The sequence below is a fragment of the Setaria italica genome, chromosome IV, assembly GCF_000263155.2.
Source record: "Setaria italica strain Yugu1 chromosome IV, Setaria_italica_v2.0, whole genome shotgun sequence".
In the NCBI taxonomy this organism is placed as follows: domain Eukaryota; kingdom Viridiplantae; phylum Streptophyta; class Magnoliopsida; order Poales; family Poaceae; genus Setaria; species Setaria italica.
Window position 1 is genome coordinate 5,339,005 of NC_028453.1, and position 25,496 is coordinate 5,364,500.

At 42.7% G+C, this 25,496-nt stretch overlaps 3 protein-coding genes across 3 annotated transcripts; 2 read left to right on the forward strand and 1 right to left on the reverse strand.

The window, feature by feature from the left end:
• Positions 1-632: 632 nt before the first annotated feature.
• Positions 633-4,679, reverse strand: LOC101772139 (protein SIP5). The gene is made up of 8 exons (XM_004964754.4): positions 4,073-4,679; positions 3,906-3,957; positions 3,786-3,831; positions 3,598-3,679; positions 3,352-3,508; positions 3,165-3,258; positions 1,989-2,055; positions 633-1,590 (listed from the first exon to the last, which is right to left on the reverse strand). Exons 1-8 carry the CDS (start codon positions 4,268-4,270, stop codon positions 1,042-1,044), a joined length of 1,245 nt encoding a protein of 414 aa, XP_004964811.1. The 5' UTR covers positions 4,271-4,679; the 3' UTR covers positions 633-1,041.
• Positions 4,680-5,483: 804 nt separating this feature from the next.
• On the forward strand, positions 5,484-7,435 carry LOC101754479 (equilibrative nucleotide transporter 3-like). The gene is made up of 6 exons (XM_022826055.1): positions 5,484-5,508; positions 6,274-6,404; positions 6,491-6,582; positions 6,667-6,871; positions 6,963-7,122; positions 7,251-7,435. Exons 1-6 carry the CDS (start codon positions 5,484-5,486, stop codon positions 7,433-7,435), a joined length of 798 nt encoding a protein of 265 aa, XP_022681790.1.
• Positions 7,436-10,146: 2,711 nt separating this feature from the next.
• Positions 10,147-25,441, forward strand: LOC101772542 (mediator of RNA polymerase II transcription subunit 13). The gene is made up of 23 exons (XM_004964755.4): positions 10,147-10,352; positions 10,904-11,026; positions 11,619-11,692; positions 11,809-11,948; positions 12,064-12,150; positions 12,248-12,335; positions 12,431-12,514; positions 12,973-13,050; positions 13,145-13,224; positions 14,061-14,139; positions 14,428-14,736; positions 14,818-14,904; positions 15,850-16,081; positions 17,184-17,390; positions 18,130-19,434; positions 19,536-19,788; positions 19,896-19,980; positions 20,058-20,145; positions 20,452-20,530; positions 20,970-21,268; positions 22,837-23,863; positions 23,946-24,323; positions 24,559-25,441. Exons 2-23 carry the CDS (start codon positions 11,003-11,005, stop codon positions 25,194-25,196), a joined length of 5,721 nt encoding a protein of 1,906 aa, XP_004964812.1. The 5' UTR covers positions 10,147-10,352; positions 10,904-11,002; the 3' UTR covers positions 25,197-25,441.
• Positions 25,442-25,496: the final 55 nt, after the last annotated feature.

Here is a 25,496-nt window from a genome sequence, read left to right on the forward strand (position 1 = left end):
ATGACGTAGACAGAACTCAGGCCTTCATGAGCAACTCCGAAACTATGTTTGTTTTGCCCCTGATCTTGTGGATATCTTGAAGAGAACATAGCGTAGCAACCGTTGAATGGTACAAACCAATCGACCAAGAGAAGCTTTGCAAATTGAGCATAGGTTTCATGTGGTGAAAGTGAAACTTTGCTACCCGGGTTTGAGTCATCAACTCAGTGTAGGTACTCGGTCGTCAATTTCAAGATATGGCAGTCCAATCTCCCAGATGTAGTTATATATAGGAGTAGAGTTCGTGTATATAGAGGAGATGTACTTATATATAGGAGTAGAGTTCGTGTATATAGAGGACATGCGTGCGTGTACATAAGTGTTTGCGTCTTATACGTCAGCTTGTGAGTGTTTGCGGTGACCTCGTCCAGCCTTGCATGCTCCCGCCAGCTGCAGTAGCGACTCTCACACCGCGCCACATAGGTTCATCTAAGAATGTTTGTACAAAAAGGCAAAAGGCGCAAGTATCGCTGAGGAACATACGAGTATGCTAAAAGTGCTGAGGGAACCAGAATAGGAAGCATGGAACGTGAACATCCTGAAGAAAATGGGTACTGACACCACAGCGCCGTTTATGTGCCAACTGCCAAATATAGGAGTTTAATATACCTGATTTCACTACATGCAAAAGATGTTCTACAAAGCAATCAGGAAACCCACCGGCGGCAACATGAACAAAGAGAGTGAATTTCCGTATTTACACAATGTCTGCAACATCAACAGCCACAATTTTTGCAGGCAGAAGTCTGACTGGACCTAAAAGAATCCAATTTCTTGCCCCCAAGAAACAAAAGAAGAGATAAAATTAGGCAACCTTTGGCTTCAGGTTTGCAGATTTACCCCCACTATTCACAACTACCACTGCCAGTTCTTCAAGGTTCAACTAGTTCCCAATCTAATCCTGTGTTTTATGTGGTTGAAAGGAACTCTAGGGACAAAACTCATGCAACGGAGAAGAATAAATAAAGGGAGTGAAATTGTGAGAGAGACTACTAACAAATGCTACCGCCAAGCTAACCCCGGAGAATTTGCCCTCGTACGGGCATCGACCAACGAAAGAGCCATGGCCAGCATCATCTGTTCCTCGAAGCTATCAGGAATACTGCCAGAAGCGATGCTAGACCCAACTGAGGCGGCTGAATTGGCAGCAATGGCCTCTGCTGTAACATCCGACCCAGCATGACTAGTACCGGCCTCGGCGATCTCTGACCACTGATCATTAGAAGACTCGGCACCCTCTACTGTTCGGTGTGTTCCGCTGCTTGATGGTTCCTCAACCCTGGAGTCTGAAGAACTGCTCCCAACTATGCTCAGATCCTCCGTATAGGATCTGTCTGATCTGCTGAGGGTGTCAAACCTTGTTGTCTGGCAAGTTGGTGTGCTAGAAGACTCTCCGTGTATATGCTGTTGTTCTGCTAAAGCTGCGACTGCACAGGCAAATCCGCCAGAAGAAGCTGCTTCAGCCGTTGTTGTCATAGAACCATCATAAGGCCTTTGAATTGATGGTGGAGTAGTGGCAACACATCCTGGATTTCCCAAAGCTTCCTGATCCTGTTGGAAGAAACAAATATCACAAAATGGATAAGCAGATATGTTGACAAGATGGCCGACCCTGTATTTTACCCATTCACAGAGTAACCATGAAATTTACATAAATGAAAGTGCGTGTGCTACATGAAAATAGGTACTGATGCAGGTTTAAATAATAAGTAAGAAACCAAGTTCTAATTAGATTCACACAGAACAGGCCTCCAAAGGACACTGCATCGCTCGATTACGAATGATGCATCAAGGGACACCGATCAAGAATGAAACAGGGATATCATACAAATGAAGATCACAAAAGTATCATCATCAGGAAAAAATCATTAATGTATATGACCAAAATAGTTACCATTTCAGAGCATGCTAACTTTATAATTAATGAGCGATTTTTTGTTCGGGCGTACCTGTATAGAGAGCCAAATTGCTTCCATAAGCATAACTTCTTCAAGATCCATATCAAAATTATTGCCTCTGCATTAAAAGAATTTATCAGTAAATAATTAATCCCAAAATCATGATGCATTCATTCCATAATAAAAAAGAACTCAGTTAATATGTGAGGAAAATGGGATGATGGCAGGTTTGTTTTGACTACTTCATCTTCTCTTATGGTATGATGCTATACGCGACTGGGCCTCCTACTCTACTCCAAATGTCACAGAGTTGATGTAGACTGCAGAAACGGTCAAACACACAATCTTCTGTACCCAACAACGGACTCAATATTATAAGGCTTCGCTGTGGCCAGAAGCTTTTAACTGACATGTTTACCAGTCAAAGCATCCTTATCTAATAGGTTTGATTGAATAGGTGGACAAATAAATAATTCTTCTTGTTAAGCCATTTCTATATTCTATAACCCTTAAACAACTGCATCCATACTTTAAATACTTCACGGGAGAAGTCTCCACACCAACATAAAACTTCCCTTCATGAAGTTACCCAATTATCAGATTGTTATATGAAATGCCACTTTGTAAATTGCTTAATAATGGAGTTCATTATACAGAATACATGGGCAGCAACTCCTGTATTATCTCAATACAACTGAATAGAAGGTCTTCTAAAAAAAAGTCAAGCACTTTGTGTATCAAATTGAGATCATTCAACAACCATTTATCTTAAAAGCTTGAGAAGCAACAGCAAGGTTTCAAGAGAATCTCCAACAAGTTCGGTTAACAGACAGACACGAGACAAACAAAAATCTTAGATCTACCAGTACCAGTAATATATTCAGCATGGTGCAGCCGCAACCCGATATGTGAACCAACATGACAACATAAAGCTAATCATTTGATATGGCGGTCCATTGCCGTACCAACAACCAACAACAAACAAACTACTACTAAGTGTACATTATAAGTTATCAAATGGATATTTCTCAAAAGGGGCAAGTAAGGATTAGTTATTTTGCCTACAGACTCCTGATCCCAAAGCATCGATGCAACAATAATCGCAATGCTTCAACATAATTGAATCTAGAAAGAGCATGCAATCCCTAAGGCTTTAGTTCAACAATAATCACACTAGAAGCACCGGTGTATCTACTAAAATGCACGTATAAGGTAATCAGTACAAACCGCATCTGTTTGAAGGCTTCAGAATTCCTCAATAGCAACTCCGAGTGCTGAACTTGGGACGAGACAGCATCATTGCCTTGCTCACTGCTTGCAACTATCAACAGAACAAACAGGGTCAGCAATGGAACAACGACAAACAACAGATTGCACGGAAAGTAACACACAACAAATCTACAGTTATACGCACCCGTTGTAGATGTGCCATCAGCATCGCAACTTTCAACTTGTGCGGTTGCAACTGAGTCAGTGGAAGCAGCAGTCTGCTTGTTCTTCATCCGCTCCGCGTCTTCCTGGAGCTCCTGCTGCCGCATCCTGATCTGCGCCTCGATCACCCTCTGCTCCTCCTACCCAGAATTCCCAGTCCCAACCAATTGGCAAACATAAACCAAAGCACCCAACTCTGAAGAAAAACACGGTTTCTGCGGGCACTCACAAGCTGCTCTATGCCCTTCTCCTCCTTGGTCTTCACGCCGCGGTACTCCACTGCGTAATTCAGTGTTTTGCAGTACGGGCATCTAACAAGTCAAGTCAAGGGGCAACTGAACAATAACTGGCACAATTTACTAGCACCGGGCTGATGAACTCAAAATTGAAGCGAATTGGGTGAGGAACTGAGGATACTGTGTCGGCCGGCACGAGGTGGGCGACTTCATCTGGAGGAAGCACTCTGTACGCCCGAGAACAGGTCAAAATAGAAGCCAAGCAGAAGAACACGAGACCCTCGAGTTGAGGAGCACTCACCCGTGCAAATCCCCTTGGCGCAGCACTTGGAGCGGTTGAGGCTGGGGTAGAACTGCAAAGCGCCACCAAAATTGACAAAGAGGAAACAAGCAGCATCATCAGAGGCAAAATCTCTCCGCGCAACACAACCCACCGACGGGAACAGACGGCGGCGGGGTGTACCGTACCAGGAAGCAGATGGGGCACTCGTCGAGGTCGGCGCGCGGGTCGTCGGCGCCCGGGTGGCAGGGCGCGAGCTTGGCCTCGAGGATGAGGCGGCGCAGCTTCCTGAGGTCGATGTCCGGGTGCGGGTACAGCCCCTGCGGCCGCGTGTACCGCTCCTCCACCGCCGGCCGCCGCCTCCTCCCGCCGACCCGGTTCCCCATCCCGCCGGCCCGCGGGCGCTGACTGCACTCCACTGACCCGACCCGGCTCCCTCCCTCCCTCCTCCAACCCGCGGCCCGCCGCCTTCCCCCCTCTCTCTACTCTCCTCCTCTACTAAACTTCAACCACCGCCGCAACCACCCGCCCCCCGCTTACCCGCTCTCCCGCGGGAGGCCGACGCGTCGCCGCGAGCCAGCGCCAGCGACGGAGGGGCAGGCGGAGCACAAGCAAAGGGGGGCAACGCGACACGGGAGAAGATTTGCCCTCCCTCTCTCCCTCTCGGCCGAGCTGAGAGACGGGACGAAATGGAAACTTGGAAAGGGAAAAAAAAAATCGCTTCTCTCTCTCTACTCATCAACCTATCTATCGCGCTCGCTGCGTCCGCCCGTGTCGCCGTCACCTGCCGGAGACCGCCGCGCCCGCACGCGGCCAAAAGCAGATTCTTCCACGCCGCCCCCTCCCCACGCTTCGATCCTCCCCTGCTGTCCTCGTCTGCTAATCGGACCGCGCGGATTACGCCGGTGCACTTAATTTAATCTCTCCCCGGTCTGCGCATCGCTGTTACTGTTACTACTAGTAGTATCTCTATCGCTGTCTGCTTCTACTTGTCTTGTGAGACTCTGCTAGAGCGCAGTAGAGAGAGAGAGAGCCCCCGCGCTTGTGCATGTGCAGGTGAGACTCTCCACGGTCGCTGGCAGGTGGGGCCGGAGGCGGCGTCGCGCTGGGATCGGGTGATGTGACGGGGTCGGGGAGGGTGTAGCACGGGTTGGGGAGGCTTGCAAGCGACGTGAAAGGGGAGGTTGACAAGCAACCGGCTGGACTCGGAGCGTGGCGGTTTGATTGATTTGGGTTTTTTTACGGTTGATTAGTTCTTTGGAGGTTAAGGTGGGAAACGGGAATGCTTGCGATCGAAGGCTTTGCCTCAAACCTCTTCCTTTTACCTCTGCGTGGTGCTGCTCAGATGACGTGCAGGTGGGATTCTTGCATGTAAATGTCATTTTTGACTAGCGACGTATATATAAACTAGCAGAAATGTCCGTGCGGTTGCTACGGATCCTTACTTGCTCTCACGTTATTTTTCGCTTGTTTCTAATATATTAACTTTGCTTCATAATATGTTGGTGTGTTGTTCCTAGTAGTTCTCTCTTTGCAAGTATAGTAGTAGAAGACATTTGTGGATGGTTTGATGCCATCTGTTTATGGTTTGATGCTCAGATGACGTGCAATGGGATTCTTGCATGTAAATGTCATTTTTGACTAGCGACGTATATATAAACTAGCAGAAATGCCCGTGCGGTTGCTACGGATCCTTACTTGCTCTCACGTTATTTTTCGCTTGTTTCTAATATATTAACTTTGCTTCATAATATGTTGGTGTGTTGTTCCTAGTAGTTCTCTCTTTGCAAGTATAGTAGTAGAAGACATTTGTGGATGGTTTGATGCCATCTGTTTATTACGTGGGACCCACACATGGAACTCGTGTGTTCCGATCGAAGCGGGGGCGGGCACAGCTCTAAGTGGCGTACCATCATTCGGAATCCCATTGCCGCAGTAGAAGGTGACCTACGATGGGAGCGACGTCAAGATATATGATGACAATGATGGCTCAACCGTTGTTGGGCTCCGTACGTAAATAGAAACAAGGCTAAGGATGGAAATGAATGATTAAGTTTGAACTGCATACGATCTTGGATCAATACAAATTGCCATACCTCAATTTTACGAACTATCCAAACTAATGTCTAGAGGTGTATTGCCTTATCCCTAGCTTCTGGATCGCTTCCACCGCCGCAGGGCCGCCCTCTACTCCCTTCTTTCTCAGCTGCTCCTGCCTCTCCTTCTTTCTCAGCTGCTCCTGCCTCTCCTTCATTCGTAGATGCTGTTCTTCTTGAGCTCCCTTGCTCTGGTCATTGGAAGATAAAATTCAGTTATACGCTCATTGTTAAGGATCACAAATCCCATCCAAACTTTTACCAGTTTTCTATGTTGTAGCTTGATCTTGCAGCTTTAGGAAGAGGTGGAATTGCAGCCTTCATTGGTGTGTGCACAATTTTAGCAGTGTTTGGCATCGCTGAAGGGCATGTGGAAGGCGCAGTCACAGGAGACCTATCCTTGGTGTGCTCGGAGTTCATCGAAGTGTCTTTTTATTCTGCCCATAATATCAAAAGATTTCCCTTTTCTTTGAGGAAATGGACTGAATTATCTGAATTCTTCGCATCCAGTCTTTTTCTGCCGGCATAGCTGCATCAGGTGCGATAACGTCTGCACTGAGATTTGTTACAAAAGCTGCTTACGGCCTTCGCAAAAGGAGCTAGTATGTACTACCCTTTACCATTTGCAAAACCTTCAGCTCTGAACTTATGCACCAAAGAAAAACCAATTTCGAGCGTGATGTAAGCACTTATCTACTCACCTTTGCAGTTCTCTTCTTCTCGATTCCATGCTTCTTTGCGCTGCTATGCTTCCTCCTGTACGCCTACGCCTTCCCAAAGCTGCCTATAGTGAAGTTCTACCACTCGAAAGCCGCTTCAGAGGGATCACTGACCGTCATGGCAGACCTTGCCGCCGGTGGCATTGGAAGGCACCCAAATTCATCGCCATTAGTACCATATCCACTTGACTGGCAGTGTTGTCTTCAGTGACTGAAAACATTTGCCTGACGTCAATTCGGTTCGAATGGACCGATGCCCCCAGGTTGAAGGTGGCCCTGCTCCCCCTGAACGCCTGAGCAACAAGCAGCTCCTGGTGCAGAACGTGGACTACGCACTGCACGTGTTCCTAATCTACTTGCTGACGCTGTCGGTCTTCATGGGGTTCCTCGCCGAAGACGTCGGATCGCACTGCTTGGGTTCCTGTAGGTTACTGACCATCTCAACCTCTCGATCGATCTCCACCTGATTCCGGCCGGGCACCGCCGCACCGGCACATTGCTTCTTGGTAAGTCTGCTCAAACATCCTGATTCCTGAGACCAAAATGATGCAGGTACTCGCTCGTCCTCATCGCGAGCTACAACGCCTGGGACCTGATCGGGTGGTGCCTGCCGTTGGCCGGACGCATCAAGCTGACGTCTCGGAAGGGCATCTGGGTCGCGGTCCTCGCCCGGTTCGCGCTGCCCCCCGTGTTCTACTACGCCGGCAAGGGCGGCGGAGAGGGCTGGATGGTATAGCTGGACTCGCCCCATGCCGCCGGCCAATTTCTCCAGCCAAGGCACCTCACCTCGCCCACAGCACAACGTAAACCCCCAAAATCGTGTGGCCGAGTTCAGATTGCAATTGCTTCCGGCAATCTCGCCGCCAGCCTCACCGAGCCCGAGGCCGCAGCCGTGGCGGTGTCCGCATCGGCGCCGTCCAAGGCTGCCACGCGCAAGGCGTCCCGCGTCGCAGCCCCGCCGCCCAAGGTCACCGAGGCCGAGCTCGCACGCCACCGCACACCAGGCTCCCCGCCGGCCGCCCCTCCCTGCTCTCTGCCGCCACCGCCCGCTCCCGGATCCAGATCTGGTGCATGGCGCGGCTGGCGGCGGGCATATCTCGGCGGAAGGGTGGCGGCGGGGGGGGGGGGGGGGGAGCGCAGAAGCCGGCGGCGGACAGGACTGCGGGGCGTAGAAGAGATGCCGACGGCGGACGGGACTGCGGGGCGTAGAAGAGATGCCAGCGGCGGACGGAACTGCGGGTTGATTTCATGAAACTTGAGGGGGATTTTCGCAAAATTACCACGACGGTTGAAGGATTAAAAGAAACATCCCTCTTTAATATTAGGTGTGGATATAGATATACGTTATGTAGAAGCATATGTTGCGAGACTACGACAGCTCTATGCGATACAATGAACGAAGATCGCAAATATATGTGTTTGAGGCAAGCAAGGATGTTGATGCATCTTCTAAGAGAGGGTACAAGGTCAAGATCAAGATAGGTTGTATGGTGGGGGGAGATGCTCCGTAAGCTTCATAGGAGCAACTAATACGTGCATGCTGACTGCGTGTGCTACTATTATTGTAAATTGCTTCAACTCTACATCGATATAGTTCTACAGCATCATTTTAGGATCACAATGCGAGCTGAATGAGGAAAATTGGTTTATACGGACAAAAAAACATGTTAAAAACTAAATAGCAACTCATTTTCATCCATCCAGGGACCTTTGATTCGAATATGGGTAGTATATTCTCTGCTCTTGGATTAGAGGGGGCTCCAAACCTAAGCACAACACTTTTTTTATCTTTCTACAAGACCTTTCATAGAAAAGTCATCGAGAACACCACCAACCCTAGTTATGCTGATCACACCATGTTAACAAAGTAAAAGAAAAACTCACTCCACATAATCTAGGACCAAGAAATGAATGGATGCACATAAGCTATTTTTCTAGGCACTAATGATTTTTAAACTTTAATTAAAAACTTACAAGGTTAGTATAGCAATTACGGATTTATCCCGATGTTATAGCTACCTACACTAACTGAGTACCACTTAGAATTTCAGTGCTCAGGATTTTAGCGAAGTGAATCAAAATCGCTCACTAGAAATCGGACCAACAAACTATTACTATTACTACGGTTAAGTTTGACAAGAGGTTTCGACACGTAATAAACTAAGCCTCTTCACTTAAGATCTGGTTGGCACTTCACTTTATCAAAGAAATTGAATGAACAGTTAGCCTAGGGGCAAAGCAAGACGAAAATGGCGTCGGGATCATCCCTATGGCACGCTGGGATCTTTTCCTTTAAAGAACAATGCTAAACAATGTTCTCATTGGGTTTGAAGAAATCCATCGGGTCAGCTAGCCCTGATGACAAAGCCCAGCTCCGCCCCTAAGTTAGCCATTTTAGGTCGCTCTGCATGCTTGTTCTCCATTTCAAATTGTAGGTCATTTTAGCTAGTAGGTTCAACCATATTTATATGCATCTAGACATACATTATATTTAGGTGCATAGTAGAAACTATGCACTAGAAAAGCTAAAACGACCTACAATTTGGGACGGAGGGAGTATTTTGTGTTTTTTTCACAACAGTGCCTTAGCATGCTTTTCATTAAAAGGAGTTACATACTTTGGTTGGTAGGTTAAAAGACAAGAGTGTTAATTTAGAACTAACAAAATTAAATATTATGAAGCACAAACGCTTACAAACATATTGATGTACACTTGTCCCTATAAACCATGCATGTACACCATACTTGTAAGCTGACTAGATTTTAACTTAGAACTTTTGAAACTAAGCAATTTCCTGTTACACAAGAAAATCAAGAATCGATAAAAGCTCTCATTTCTGTTAAAAAACACTAGTAGCAGGCTCGATTCGAGATCTGACTCGACTAAAGAAAGTCAAGCCAAGCTCCAGGCTCGCAAGCTCTGGCTAGGTGAGTTCAAACTGCTCGGCAAGAGAGAAGGATGGTAAAAAGAAATTCAAGCGCTGCTGATGTACACCAAGAGATGATTTGCCTTTCTGAAAAAGGTGTTGCTGGCGTCCGGACGTCCGATGAGAATTTGTTCATTGGACGCTCCGACGAAACATTAAAAATTACCTAGCGCAACATTAGTTGTTACTGTTTGCAACATGAAAAAATAATGTGTAAAAATGACTACGTCGTCCGACTGTGGGATAGAAAATCCTGCCACAATATAAATATTATGTTTCATGCAATATTTATTATGAAATATTTAGAAATAATAAGTGCAATATTGATGCTTAATTGTTACACCATTTTTCGGACGTAAGAAAGCTAGCATTTCCGGCAGCACAGCCACCCGACACCAACGCTGTCGTCTGCTGACGAGCCCAGCCGAGTGTATCTCGAGCCTTTTTTTGAGTCGAGCCCGAGCCCGAGCCCGAGCCGACCGAGCCTCCTCCAGGGGCAAATCTGGAAAGCTGCAGCACTGAGAGGGACCTCGAGGGTTTCCGCCTCCCGTGCTCTCAGTCCGTCGCTCAGTCGTCGTCGTCGGCGACTTCACGCCGGCAGCGGGGCTCCTTCCACCGCCGCCGGATCCTCACCTCGGCTTCCTCCTCCCCCCGCGCTCTCTACGGCTGCTGGACTGACCGAGGGCGGAGATCCGCCCGGACTCGGATCGGTTCCCTCGTCTGCTGGTGAGTAACCCTAGCTCGCTCGCTCGCTTGGACGGATTGCTGTAGGATTTAGTTTTGTTGGGCGTGCCCTCCCCTTGTGGATTTCGTTTGCTGCTCGGCACTCCGCCTTTCCAATTTGATCCGTCCGTACGCCCATGGTCCAGTAACTCCAATTGGGTCTTCTTCAGCGCCACACCAATTTATCTACCCAAGGCGCGGGGGCAGTTTAAGTTTAGTCTTCAAACCTTTTTTTGGTTATTGTGTGCGGGGAATGTGAGCGTAGGGAGTCCCGAAATTGGGCAGCAGCTGCTGTGGCAGCTGGGGGCTTTGAAGTAGGGTTCTTTTCAGTGATGCTGAATGTTTTGGAGTGACGATGCACTTATTTGCGCATCTGCTGCGTATCAAGTGACGATGCACTCTCAATTATAACTCGTCTCAGTTTGTTTGATCTGGAGTGAACAGTTTAGAGTGGCATGCTCCCACTGTCTGCACATCGAATTTGAACGATCTTCTTCCATGTAGTTCCTTTTTTTTGTTCTGCGGAAACTATGACTTAACCTTTTATTTCACAGGCACGGGCGGCAGGACATGCTTCGTGTTCACCCTGTGCTTCCAAGGCAGGACCTGTTGTGATTTTATAAAGCAGCAGCTTTGTCGTGTGTACACTGAATATGTGGACCAACATTTTCAAAATAGTAAGCCAGATCCAACGCTCCTGTTTTTTCTCCCTTTATGTTCTGTTCGATATCCGTTGTTTCTCCTTCTACACAACACCAAAACTTGTTAACATGTTCCCTGTTTCATCATGCTGTGAAAATGCTTACTTCCCAGTGTTTGTTACTGTAAGTTCTTGCTAACAGATTCATTTAATCTGGTTAGAAATTCCTGTCACTTAGCCATCTCTGCTTAGTCTTTTCTCTTTTAAAATTTTTTGAGCAACATATTCTTCATATCTAGTTTTGATATATGAGAATTATATGAGTACATTCACCATTTCAAATACTTGCATGATCCGATAATTCCTTCAAGTTATACAAATATGCTTTCTGTAAAAAAAAGTAATAACTACATCTCGAGACCTTGAAAAGTAAGAAGATGCCTTGAATTTATGACATAAGAGTATTCTACAACTCAGACCAACAAATTTACATTGTCAACCCCAAAAGTTGCAACTAAATAGTTTCTTTTTTCATTGGGTCATTTGTACAAAAAAAAACCCATCCATGCTTTCATACCGTGACTGACATGCTTATGCTTTATTCTTATTTTTATGTTTTGGCCTAACAGGTGGACCTCCAAACAGTTTCATGGTTTCAGTTTCTTCCTATTGAACCAGATGCAAGTACAACTAAAGAGAGAAGGTGTTGTATATACCCCTCTTATGGCCTTTTGTGTTGTATCTTGATTGTCTTTGGACACTTGTTATTTATGTTTGGAATCATTTGCTCCTTTTGTGGATCACATGTTCCCCTTTCAGTTCAAAGGCTGAGCAGAAAGATGCTCTTAATAACGTTGTGCTGTCGGCATATCTTCACTTACAAAGTGAAGGTTTCCTAAGTACCTGGACAAATTCCTTTGTTGGTCCATGGGATCCATCTCAAGGAGAGCATAACCCTGGTAATATTTATACGCGGTGCCTGTTAAATATGTATATACATATATTTTTGTTTTCCCTTTCCCCTTAAGTTTGGGCTAGGATGGTTTACACCACACGACTTTGTTATACTTACAGATGAGAAGATCAAGCTCTGGTTGTTTCTTCCTGGCCGCCACTCATCGGTATCTGAAATGGCCCAAACTGCTGTAAACAAATTAAGAGGTTGATTCTGGCTTTCGTTCTTTTTATTGTGGTGTCATAGTCCAATGTTTCAATGCTTATGAATTTGCATCTTCCTGTTTCATATTTTGTTCTGTAGTTGCTTCAAATGGTTTATGGGTAGCCCCAGGCAACTCAGAAGAGGTAGCAGCTGCACTGTCTCAGGCCTTAAGAAATTCTTTAGAAAGGTATTCTGTATTTAATTTTATTGTCGCAGCAAGAAATTACAGTTTATCTTTGCTTTGGGTTATGATATTCCCATTGAATCTTTTTTTGAGTGCAGATCACTAAGAGGGCTTTCGTATGCAAGGTTTGGTGATGTTTTTACAAAATACAACCCCCCTACAAGAAATCAAAACAGCTTTAGGTTTGTTGGCTAAGGCTCCTATACTTTTATTTGCTTATTTCTTTTTGGCTCACTGATGACTGGATGATAAGCTGTCAATTAGAGATCCATGCATGATTTGTTGGGGTTAGGGAGATATGCTGGCACCTTTTATCATGCCAGCAAAGTCTTTTATTGAAGTATTGCATATTAATAAGAATAATGAAGTTTGTTACTCTTTTATTTAAATACGCTTCTGCTTGTCTACTGATACAGTACTTTGTTTCAACAGTCCTTATTGGATCAACAAACTGTATTGCAACTTAACTTTTATAGTCTGCTGTTTTATCTTTCACTATAGGTTTTGCCAATTAATTTGTGCCATTTTGCTAACTTTATTATAGAATGTACTGGAGAGATAATGCATGTTTGTGCAGCTGGTAGCATTCAAGGACTCTTACCTTTTCTTGATTCCTTTATTCTCATTCTGATTGTTTTAGGCGAGCACAGCCTACAGTGGAGTTTGTCTTTGCTGCCACCGAGGAAGCAATATTTGTGCACGTTCTCATATCTGCTAGGTTAGTACTCAATGCCCATGATTTTCTATTATATTTCTGATCTTCTTTTTATATACGTACTGATAGCCTTACATCAAAAAATATATTCTACAAGGTACATGCGGAACCTTTGTAGTGATGACATAGAGAAAGTTCTCACGCATTCTCCTCGCTCTGTTGGTGAAGGTCTTCCAGGTACTGTTCCATTCCCTTAATTACATTTTATGCCTCTTGCTTCTTTGGTACCATTGCAGTGCTTTGAAAGACTATTCCTTTTTTTGTTAGACAAAAGTTGTTTAGGTTCTATTTATATGTTTGAGGATTATTAAGAAGAAAAAGCAAAAACTGAGTTTTCCTTACGATATGGAACATTGGATTCCTCTGAAACAGTATTGCTCAAACCCCTATTGGATTCACAAAATTTGTTTCCTTTACACTTAAAAAACAGTGACAGGTGGTAACGAAGAAGCTTACAGCTTAGATGTACTCTCTCATACTATGTTTGATGTTAAATTAAGGATCCTCTTCAACCACCTATCGTGACCAATGGACAAAGGAATTGTATTGAAAAATGTAGCAAACGCTTAATAGGGTAAGGGTATGTAGGTACGCCTCTTCTTTAAATCCTATAACAGCAAACCAAAAAGAACACTTTTGGCAAGCTAAACAACAAACAAAAAGGAATGGAGATATAGCTATCTAATGTCCCCATCGCTTGACTCACAAGGATATGTTCCTTTTTTGTTCATACTATGATGGAAGAATTTGTCACTGGAAATATTGTTTCTCTAAGCAGGACTAGTATGACAGTCATATAGTGGTTTGATCTTTAGAGTTGTGTGTTGAAGTAAGCCGTTTGATTCTAAAATAATTCTCAAGAGTTGAGATGGTTTTACTAAATTTTCTGCCTGCTCAACTTATCAAGAGCTTTGAAAATTTAATTGATGTGTAATTTCACTTTCTCAGTTATTTTCATCATTTATATAAGTTGTGCCTTGTTTTTATTTCATGACTTATTTTGAATGTTGCAGTTGTTGTTGCTCCTAGTGGAATGCTTGGTAGGCTTGTCGGCTGTTGTCCAAGTGATCTTGTCAGACAAGTATATCCAAGGTATTTCAAAAGAAATCAAATTTATTATTACATTAAGCTGCATTCTGCATTCTACATTTGCGAATATTCTCATGAAAAGGAAAATCTTTAAACCCCTACTGATAAGTGAGACTTGTTTGCGCACCTTTTCGATGGTGCAGTTTATCTACAAGCAAGCACTTGTATAAGTTATGTTAGATGTTCCTATGAAGGGTATTTCCTTATGATTATTCTTTGAAGATGTCCATGTAAACGGATAGTTCATTTTGATCCTGTTGTCTCACGTTAAGTTTTCTTTAACAATTTCAGCAAGTCCTCGGCACCTAATTTGCCAGGTTTTACTCAACCTACTGTATGTCAGCTGAGAGGCCAAAGTTACTACGTTGAAGTTGCACTTGGCTTCCCTGCTGCTTCAGCTGACAGAGTTTCTGAATCAGAACAGATTCAAATAAAAAAGGAAATGGATTCAGTGAAGGACTCTCAGCTGGGTGCTGACGGACAGCGAAAGGTAGAATCACCTGATAGCCTTCCAGTTCTTGAGAGGACATTTATTTACCCACCTGAGGCTGTTTTGGTACCTATGGTCCATCAAGCATTTGTTCGTTTTTCTAGCAAAAGGTACTATGCTTACTCTGATTTTCTTCTCTGTTTTTCCTGCTATAATTGTAGAAGACATGACTTATATTCTGTTCTTTGCAGAATGTGTTTACAGGGCTCTCTGGGAGGTTCATTATGGGAGGCATGGCCATTCTGGAATTTTACTCCATCTTCTTACTTTCAGAACAGGTCAGTCTTAAATATTTGTCTCTTTGGGTTACTTTGATACTAAAGTGAGAATTGATTATTGGTTGTGAGCATGCTTGTCCAGTCATGTTGTGGTCTATAAGTTGAGGAGCTCTATGAAAATCAAGCGCTTACAAAGAAAATTTATTGCACTTGTTGCACCCTAGTCATTGGCTGTACGCATCCCGTATCCTCTTTAAACAACTTTTTGTTTGGCTGGATTAGTTTTTCTTTCTAAAACTACTGTTTGAAAGTGTTAAGCACAGCTGATTTTCTTCTGGAGCCAAATCAAAATACTTGCATTTTGATCTTGTGCAAGACTTCTGTTTTGTCATATTGTTCTATTTGTTTGGAGAAGCTACCGATGACCCTTTGTTAACCTTTACCCTCTCTTTCTAACTATCTTCTGCATTGTGCTGCTGATTTGAAAAGAATCTAAACTAGGGATAATTGACTGAACAAGTATTAGGATCAACCCATACTTTTCTGTTTTTTCCTGTAAGTTGAGCTGGCAGCTAGAACATGACCTATCTTGGTCTGTATTCGCCCCAGATCCTGGAATCATCAGCATTTAGTTTATTCTTTGGTGAAAACTCAATACTAAGATGGAAATTTGCAATGTACACACAATGTTTGTAGCACGTTTTGCACAGGCTGGGTGTGAACTTGTTATTATATCTAGAGTAAATCCTTTGTGCAAGGATCACCAGTTACCAAATACATCTGAGATCTCTTTACAGCTGTATATACTTTTTGCTGATAGAACATGATTCATATACTATTAAGTTTTTGCAAAGAAGAATAGAATTGTATCATTTAAATTGATTTTGTCCACTGATCATACCCAGAAAATAGTAGTAAGCTGTTCTATATGATGTCTCCTTTGTTTCTTTTAATATGTTCTGTCCATGATTTCTCCTACTTTTAATTGGTGTGCTCTGTTAACAGCTCATTCCTGGGATCTTCTCGTGGACTTGGAGTGAATTCTAATTTTCTGAGACTAAGAAGAAAAAAGAACAAGTGCAACAACATGGCTAGTAGTGTTAGTAGTGTGAGTAGCACTTCTGATGGAAGTGAGCATGCAGTTGCTACTGAAGGCGATCTTTTAGCTGATGCTGACTCTATGGTACGCCGTCAGTCCGATACGCCTTCCAACAATGAGAATGCTGGCAGCAAGACGGTACTGTATTCAATTCCTTCGCCACTTACATATTTTAGTATATTGAGTCGACCTTTTTCCTGTATTTTGCTAGCGATCTGGTGTTCGTTTTCTTTTCTTTTTCCTTTCTTTTGCGACAAGTTATAGTGTTGAGACTTGAGATTGTGTAGCTACATACTTGTCTACAGAAGACTATCCAAGCGAATGTTGTCTTGTAATTTTTTGTTAACCATCTTGAATGAATCACAAATGCAAAAGAAAGGATAAACTGGCTTAACATGTTAATAGTTTTTCCGCTTCTTGTAAATGCATAATGCTTTAATTAAATAAATAGTTAGTATGAGTAATCATATTCTTCTTTTTATTTCTGGAGAACTATTTATGCCATTGCGAGATTATTTTCTGAAGTAATCTTTAACTGTACACAAGAATGTGAAAATGATGTGACCTACTTAATATATTCATAGTTTGGTTTTCAGAATGCATTATCCTTTGAGTAATAGATGATCTAAATATTAGTGGCAGTTAAAAATGAAGCCCAAAACTGGATAGTAATAGATAAATTGAGTCCTTTTGCATATTTCGTATTTTATTACATGGCAGAACTCAGTTTTACTTATCACTTTGAATTTTACATTTTTCTCTCTAATAAAGAACGAGAACCATCTAGGAGCAGCTTGGCCAATTTCTATTTAGAAGATAGGTACCAAAATTCAAGCTGAATAGGACTTGAATTTGGATGATGATAGTGTACACCCACTTCCCGACTGAACTAGGCCAGAATCCTGTATATAAATGTTTTGTTTCACTATAATTTGTGTGCAAATATAGATCTGTCTGGACCTCTATTTAGATAAAACACGGACTTCCCCATTTATTTGTTCCATCGATACTAAAACAATCAGAATGTCTCTTAGTTCTTGTCTAAATGGAGCTAGCTCTGCACAGAGTTCTATTTGTGTGAATAAATCTTCATTTTGCATGTTGCTTTATTGACACTGTTGATATCTTGACCTTTTCTTGATACCGGTCTTGTAAGCAAATATTACATGATTATAGTATTGTGTTACTGTGTACATGAATATAAGAATATGAGTGTAATCATGATGCTTTGTGTAACCAGGTATCTAAGCGGCCCCGCTCTGAAATAACCGAAGTTTCTTCTCATGCTGGCAAAGATGTTAGTGAAAACGTACAAGGTGCAAATGGTCAAGTCGGACGCCCTTGGGGCTGGGATGATGAGGGTGTTGTGATGGACATCAATATACTGCTCTCAGAATTTGGAGATTTTAGTGACTTCTTTCAAGAAGAGGAGTTAGATTTTGGTGAGGTAGGCATTATATATTCTTCTTGTAGTATGTTATCGAGTCCATTTTAATTCTGGTAAATATGTTATTAATCGCAATCTGCTAACTGCAATAAACTGCATTGGCTCCTGGATTTGCATTTTATGCTGCCATATTGGTTCACAAATTTTATAAAGGGAGTTTACTATTGCTTTCTTGTCTAGATTGTAACAGATAACTTCACTACTGCTTTTATAGTTGTGCGGGTTATAATCAATGGCCTCTGTTAGAGCTCATCATAACTTAGATGTGTTGAAGCTGAAGCATTTATGGCTTATTTGGTTTGAGCCCTCCCAGGCAGCTCCCGCGCCAGGCAGCGCTGCCAGCCGCAGATGTCCAAAATCGGACACCTGAGAGTGCTGCCTGCGCCAGGCAGCTCTGGCAGGCACAAAGCAAACAGGCCCTTAGTTGTCATGTCACCAAAAGCCTGTGGAAGAAGAGCAGTCTCATCCCCTTTTAGCTTCATACTTCGGCTGGTTGTCATGAAATGACTATTGAAAATATCTGCTTGTTGGAGCTGAACCATTTGATGCATGTCATATAAGTTTTTTTATAAGGATTTAGCATGCTACCTGTGATGATGGGTAAATACACCGCGTCACTGCCCTATGATGACAATTATGACTGGTTAGATTATCATCTTTCTGACCTGCAAAAAAGCTTTGATTCATGTAACTAAAGTTCAATTTTCCGCTTCAAAAACTAAAGTTCAATTTCATATAGCCTCCAGGTACTGCTGAATCACACGCTCTCGTAATTCCTGCTTCCGACTGTGGAGATGTCACATTCACAGATAGTCCGTCCACAGCAATGGATATCCCTGAACAAAGACTTTCTCCTGTTGGTTTCACATCTTTGGATGCATTTGACCAACAAATTATGGCCCCTGCTCAGGATGCCGTTTCTAAAGTTCAAGAACCTCAGAAAGATGTTGCAACTCCTGCACAATCCCAGTCTTTAGTTTTATCGTCTGGAAGATTTGACTATCTTACCAAAGCTGAAGCAATGCTCACATTCGCTCCAGAATATGCAGCTGTTGAAGTTTCTGTTGCTGAGGTGCCAGCATCATTGTTCACAAATCCGTACTTGCCCAGATCAAAGAAACCAGGCAGTTCTAGTTTTAGCTCAAGAGTTTATTCATATGATGTTACACAAAGTTCTCAAATCGAGTCTGCAGGAGATAAGCCTGAGAAGCCTTCTAAATCTGGTAATCCTTTACGTGATGTTGATTCATCAAACTTATACACACTTGTCCAAGGTGGGAAGAAAGAGAGTGACAAGAGCTTAAACAGTACCGACATACAGCCAACTAAGGGAGGAACATCACCACCTATTTCTGGTGTGACTTCATTTAGTTCTTCTCTTGTTTCACAAAAGAAGAGTGATAGCATGTTTAATGCTGGGTATTTTTTGCTATCTATGAAGACTGCTCTTGCAACTGAAATTGAATGCATCACATTCCAGGCTGCCATGTGCAGAATTAGGCATACCCTGTTGTCTTTGAGACGCAAAGCGTCTGCTGATTTTAATGGCGCCATGTCCAGTTTTATGCAGACAGATGTCAGCAATAAATCAGATCTCACCCCCAAGTATGACATAAGAAAAAAAGAAGTTATGCCCATAAGGCTATCTAGTGATGTTGAGCATGAAACACATGACAGATCCTTAATGGAAAGTGTGGGAGTTTGGAGGCCGGTTGTTACTCCTAAAGGGGCAAACTCTCTTGAGTCTTTGTCTGCTAAAACATTAACTGGTGCAAGCCCAAGTCAGTCTATGCAAAGGCAGCCTGTTGTGGATCTTCTCTTTGCCATGGCGCTGCTTGTTCAACAATCTACTTCATTTGTTGATATTTCACTTGATATGGATGATGGGGATGGTTCCTTTTTCTGGCTTTCTCTGGATGAGCAAAAGAGACGTGGGTTTTCTTGTGATCCTTCGATGGTTCATGCTGGCTGTGGTGGTCTATTAGGAACATGCCATTCGAAGGATTGTGCTGGTGTTGATTTAGTTGATCCACTTTATGCTGAGGTAAACTCTTGTGCTCACCTTTTTTTTTTCAATCTCTTATAGTTGTGCAGTACTTTTTTCCCCACGTTCCAATATTCATGTTCAATCTCTTTATGGTACAGGTTTCAGAGTCATCCATGTTTAGCTTGTTGCAGTCAGATATAAGGACAGCTCTCAAAACTGCCTTTGCAAACATGGATGGCCCATTATCTGTGATTGATTGGTGCAGGGGCCGAAGCAATCCACCTGAGTCTGCAGCTACGGGAGATGCATACTCTTTTCAGTACTCCACCGGTGATATCCGGGAGCCATCAAACACTTTGTCCATTGGTGGAGATTCAATGAGCCCACCTCAGCCGACCAGTAGTAACCGAGGTATGCCTGCTGTGACTTGTTCTCTGAACTTGATAATTGTATTGCAAAAATAATATCGCCAAAGGGGGAGAGACCATTATTTCATAGGATATTGAGTGTCAATGCAGGCACTTCAGAGCTGGAGCATCAAAAGGGATATCACCGTGTCAGACCAACCATCGCCGTCCTCCCTTCACCTTCTATGCTTGTTGGGTAGTGTACCTTTTCTTCCATGAATTGTTTTCTCCTAGATACTGCATGAGTTACTGATGCAAGCATTGAAACTGCAGTTACCAGGATGATTGGTTGAAAGTCTCGGTGAATAGCCTTAAGACTTGGGAGAAAGCTCCTTTTGAACCTTATGCCTCACCCAAGCCTGTAAGATTAGTTTGGTGGTGTTTTGCCACCCCCTTCCCTCCCTCTACTCCTCTCATGCTGCTTTTGGGGAAACAGAAGTTTCTGCAAATAGGGCCTAGCTACTTGAAAAATCATAATTTTTACACTATTTTTTTTGAGCCATAGCATAGCCAGATTGGTGAAGATTCTTTTAACAGCAAAGATACCATAGAGCAAGTGGCACATGGCAACATTATATTTCCCCAATTACAGTTAGTAACTTGAGATTGTTATATTTGTCTCATCGTTTTTGTGGCTCATAAATTTCTCATTTGTTCTCTCTTACAGGTTACTTATTATGCACTTTGCCCCGATATTGATATGCTTACTTCAGCGGCCACTGATTTTTTCTTGCAGCTTGGAACAGGTGAGTGTCATTTATCTCCTTGCTTCTGATTTTCATAAGTTATGGTTCAAGCATATGTTGTTGATAGAAGCTACTCCTGTTGAATCCATTCCTAAGTAGCTGTTACTTGAGAATATAGGCACCCTAAATGTAAAAATTTGAGCATTATACATAAAAGTGCATACATGGAAATAGTTGGTACTTATAACTCAAAGATTATCTTAGGTGATTCATTTGTGTGCACCTAAGATTATCGTTAGCATCAAAACCAGATGCCATCATGACCACGAAACCTTCATTCCTCATCTTTGACAACACAATTGATGTAGGCAAGAAATACTTTTGTCACTCCAGAATATTTTCATATTTAAGCGATTTCTTAATCTCCAAGCCTTCATTCTAGTTCATCATTATGCATTTGCTTTTAATAGCGGCTTATATTAATTTTGTGTTCTTGTAGTTTATGAAGTTTGCAAACTGGGAACTCATTCACCACAAAACAGTGGAGGACAAATGGAACTGTCTCCTGGAAAATATTTGCCTTCAGGACTTGTTCTAGTTGAGTGTCCTGATCAGGTGAAGAAGGTTGGCAGCAGTCACTTAAGTCCCATCAGTTCGATATCTGACTATCTTCAAGCTTTTTCAAAACATTGGAGTGTGAAAAGCTTTCTAACATCTGTGTCGAGGATACTTAGGGATATAAAGCTCACTTCAAGCATCTCTACAAATCAAAAAGAGAGCAGTAGTGGACCTTGCACTGTAAGGCCTTTTTTTCATTTTGTCCCTTTCCCATTGATTTGATTCATATTTCTTATGTTCGTGTTTCTCTTTGTTCCATCTACACTGATTGTTTAATGTTTTGCAACTCTGCGCTGCCTTTGCCATTTGCCTTTTTCAAACAAGAACAATTTGGAGAATCCGCACCCCAAGCGAAATGAATAATTTAGTGTCATTGCATAGGAATTTGCCAAAAGGAAAAGAGAAGTAGCTATATTAGGTTTAGGTCTTCCTTTGATTAGATATAACAAGTTTCAGTTGTCTTTGTTTGGTAATATCAATCTTCTTCTTGATGCATTAATGATTTTCATCTGTACTATTATATATATAAAGATTTTCATATGTTTTTGTTGTGGTACACTATGTTCCTAAAATTGACTTTATAGGTTTTTGTTAGTTTCATCTGTGCTAACAAACTTTTCTACTTTCGTGATGTACCATGACCAGGGCTCCTGTCATGGTCTAATGGATAAGTGCTAGTGTTCAGATATTCACTCCCTAGAAATTAGGCAGTATACAATAGGTATTATGCATCTATTGTTAATAATTCCCATCATTACAGTACACTTAACACAATAGAATCTCTAGTTTTGTAGATAAATATGCTGTGCAGTCTTTGGTAGTTGGCACAGATGGAGTAAAGTTGGTTAGGGAAGTTAGATTAAGAATGAGGATTCCAGCTAACTAGAAAAGAAGAGTCTAATTAAGTTCAATTGAAGTTAGGAAAATCAAGAGGGTCCAAGTTAAGGCGCGGCTTCAGTGCTAGGAGGGTTTAGTAATCTAAAATCATATGGGAGTTGTCTTTGTAATAAATTGGATCAAACAAGAAAGAAATTAACCTCTTCTTTTGAACTGCCTTTCCCAACTCATATTTGTTTTTCTCATCTACCCTTGTCTAATTGCAGACCATTTGCTGTACATGTAGTTCATGCTTGCTGGTACAACACTGCTATATTTTTCGTAGCAAAGCAGACCCACAACTCATGATAGTTGAAGGGCAATGTATATTTGAACCTAATTATCATGTTTTTCCTGAATGATTCAACACTTTATTGGCTTTCAACATACTACATTTTTGCAAGTTTTTGTTTTATACATGATTGCAACTTTTTAACACCATGTTGCATGTATGATGATATTCAGTTCTTGCCTCATAGTTTGATTTGATATTACATGTTTTAGGGAGTGTTGTGAACTAAAAAGATGACTTTGCTCTTGTTTGGAAGGTCTGGGATTACCCAGGAACCCAAATTATCCATGTGGAACTTAATTTGATTTCCACTTGGATGGACGGGATCACTTTCCAATTTTCCGTCTCAGACCATCCAAACAAGATGCTGGCATTGCAGTCAATATGATAATCTTGTTAGATCATATATTCATGTCTTGTATTTCCTGATTCTCAGTTTTGTAAGGGGTTTTGTGTATATTTGCATACACCTATACGTCTATACATTCGGGTCTAGAGCTCTCATAATGGATGCAAGGCTATTCTTACATGGTAATTTATTCAACTTACTTTTGACACCAGCGATCCTTTATCCATGCAGGTAATTTATGTAGTCTGCCCGTTTCCAGATCCTGGTGCAATTCTACAGACACTAGTAGAATGTTCTGTTTCTCTTGGATACGTTATTTCATCCCCAGAGAGGGAAAGGAAATCACTGTATTTCCAGGTTGCCAAAGCACAAAACAGCAGTGCTTGTGCAGATGAAGCATCAGCATCAAATGTTGTAATGCTATCTGGGTTCAGTATACCTAAGCTCGTATTGCAGATTGTTACGATTGAAACTGTACTGAGAATTGATAAGCCAAGCAATGAGCTTGCTGTTTTGAAGGATATAGCATTTACAGTGTACAACAAGGCGCGGCGAATCCCACGAGCTGTTTCCACAAACGACATGTTTCAGTCACCTACTTATTTGGGTAGATCTCAGTCCACAATGATGCATGTTACATCGCCTGCTCCTACCCTTTGGAAAGAATGTTTAGTTCCTCGGATGTCTGGACCAACTCTCTCGAGAGAAACAGATTTTGATGCACCCATGAGGTCAGCAACATGGGATAACTCATGGCAGCCTGCTCGTGCAGGACTGCTGGACCCAAGTAAGATCCCGGATTTATGTGCACAAGATGATAGGAAGTATGCCTTTGAGCCACTTTTCATACTAGCAGACCCTGGATCTGTCGATCCTAATGCTTCAATGGAATCGTCAAAATCTGGAGCCGACGCCAGTGGCAGCGGGGTTTATGCCTCTGATAGTGGTGCGAGCCCTCTACTCGATGGATCTGAGTGTGACAGAGCAGCAAGTCTCCATTGCTGTTATGGTTGGACTGAGGACTGGCGATGGTTAATATGCATCTGGACAGATGCTAGAGGAGAGTTATTGGATAGCCTAATATTTCCTTTTGGTGGTATTAGTAGCCGCCAAGACACTAAAGTTCTCCAAAGTCTTTTCATTCAAATTCTGCAGCAGGGTTGTCAAATAATGTCGTCATCTCCTGAGGCTAGCAACATGAGACCAAGAGATGTAATGATAACTCGCATTGGAGGTTTTCTTGAACTTGAAATTCAAGGTACTAACTGCTTTTATCGTAAACTCAATTTTCCTTATTTTTAGGAAATAACTTGTGATTGTCTAATATATTTTGTGTGCAGAATGGCAAAAGGCAATATATTCTTTTGGTGGTAATGAAGTCAAGAAGTGGCCTGTGCAGTTACGGCGATCCATACCTGAGGGTATTCCATCTAATTCGAATGGTCCTGCACTCCAGCAGCAAGACATGACCTTAATTCAAGATAGAAACATGCCTTCCTCACCAAATCCTTTGTACAGTCCTCATTCAAAATCAAGTTTCATGAAAGGTGGACTTGGACAATCAGGCAACAAAAAACAGATCCTAGTGGAACAAACTGGGATGGACAATTCAAGGGGTTCGCTGCACTTAGTTCGCAGCATCAGTTTGGTTGCAGTTTCCCAAGATCATTCATTGCATCTCACATGTCAAGCGGATCTTTTGACCAGGCTTGCTCCTGGTAAGCACCACCTGTGTATAAATATTTTGAGGCATTTACTTTCAACACTGAATAATTTCTAGATATTTATTGACCATATCATGTGCAAAAACAACATAAGATTAGTTGCTTAAAAATATTTTTAACCTACATGAGTATAAATTAATTAGCAAACTCCTTTTTCTGTAAGGAAATCAATAGTAGAAGAGAGAATCACATTTATTTAAGCTTTGCCAAATTATGACCTCTTTTACAGGTGAAGGGAATCAAGGTAGCAGTGGTCCTTTGAGTTACTTGGAAGGCTTCACTCCAGTGAAGTCCATTGGGTCAATGCCAGCATCACACTCTTATCTCCTAGTTCCTTCTCCAAGTATGAGATACCTTTCTCCAGCAACATTACAGCTCCCGACATGCCTGACATCAGAATCTCCACCCCTTGCCCATCTACTGCACAGCAAAGGGACCGCAATTCCCTTGGCAATGGGCTATGTCGTCTCCAAAGCCGTCCCGCCCGTAAGAAGGGACTCTGCACAGCTTACCAGGGAGGATCGGCCCTCTGTTCTCTCGGTTAGCATCATTGATCACTATGGGGGCAGCATTGGCATGGTTCAAGAAAAGATGAGCCGAGGTGCTGGTGGCAGCAACATGAGCAAACAGGCAAGGAACTTCACTCAGGAGACATCGACTAGAGACTATGAGATGGAGATGCATAGTGTGCTGGAAACCGTTGCCGCCGAGCTTCACTCCCTTTCTTGGTTGACTGTTAGCCCGGTCTACACAGAAAGGCGTACGGCTCTGCCCTTCCACTGTGACATGGTCCTGAGGTTGAGGCGGCTTCTACACTACGCCGATCGGCATCTAACTCAACCAGCAGAGAAGGGAGAGACGGCTTAGAGGGGCGACTAATTGGCATGTAGATGTTACACAGGAAAATTAGGGTTAGTTGGTGCTCAAATCCAAGTGTCTGTGTATGTATCTAGGTAGGTCAGGGCACATTGACGAGCTCCCTAGCCCGATTTTGCGTTGATAGTGGTTGATAGCTCTAATTTTGGGTTGAGGATGTAATTAAGCGTGCAAACAGGATGATACCTCTCCCTTGATTCAATGTAATATTGTTGTAACATTTTTTTTGTTCGACAGATTGTTTCCTTGGTGTTTGAGCTATTGGTTTGGGAATGTTCATCTCTTGTTTAG

Bases quoted from the DNA above. Each gene is read 5' to 3' on its own strand.
- LOC101772139 (XM_004964754.4), bottom strand. From the start codon at position 4,270: ATGGGGAACCGGGTCGGCGGGAGGAGGCGGCGGCCGGCGGTGGAGGAG. The intron at 3,509-3,597 runs GTGAGTGCCCGC...AATTCTGGGTAG, and splicing joins AGAAGGGCATAGAGCAGCTT to GAGGAGCAGAGGGTGATCGA. The intron at 3,259-3,351 runs GTGCGTATAACT...TTCTGTTGATAG, and splicing joins TGATGGCACATCTACAACGG to TTGCAAGCAGTGAGCAAGGC.
- LOC101754479 (XM_022826055.1), top strand. From the start codon at position 5,484: ATGACGTGCAATGGGATTCTTGCAT. The intron at 6,583-6,666 runs GTATGTACTACC...GCGTGATGTAAG, and splicing joins GGCCTTCGCAAAAGGAGCTA to CACTTATCTACTCACCTTTG. The intron at 7,123-7,250 runs GTAGGTTACTGA...CAAAATGATGCA, and splicing joins ATCGCACTGCTTGGGTTCCT to GGTACTCGCTCGTCCTCATC.
- LOC101772542 (XM_004964755.4), top strand. From the start codon at position 11,003: ATGTGGACCAACATTTTCAAAATA. The intron at 13,225-14,060 runs GTACTGTTCCAT...TGAATGTTGCAG, and splicing joins TGTTGGTGAAGGTCTTCCAG to TTGTTGTTGCTCCTAGTGGA. The intron at 14,737-14,817 runs GTACTATGCTTA...TGTTCTTTGCAG, and splicing joins GTTCGTTTTTCTAGCAAAAG to AATGTGTTTACAGGGCTCTC.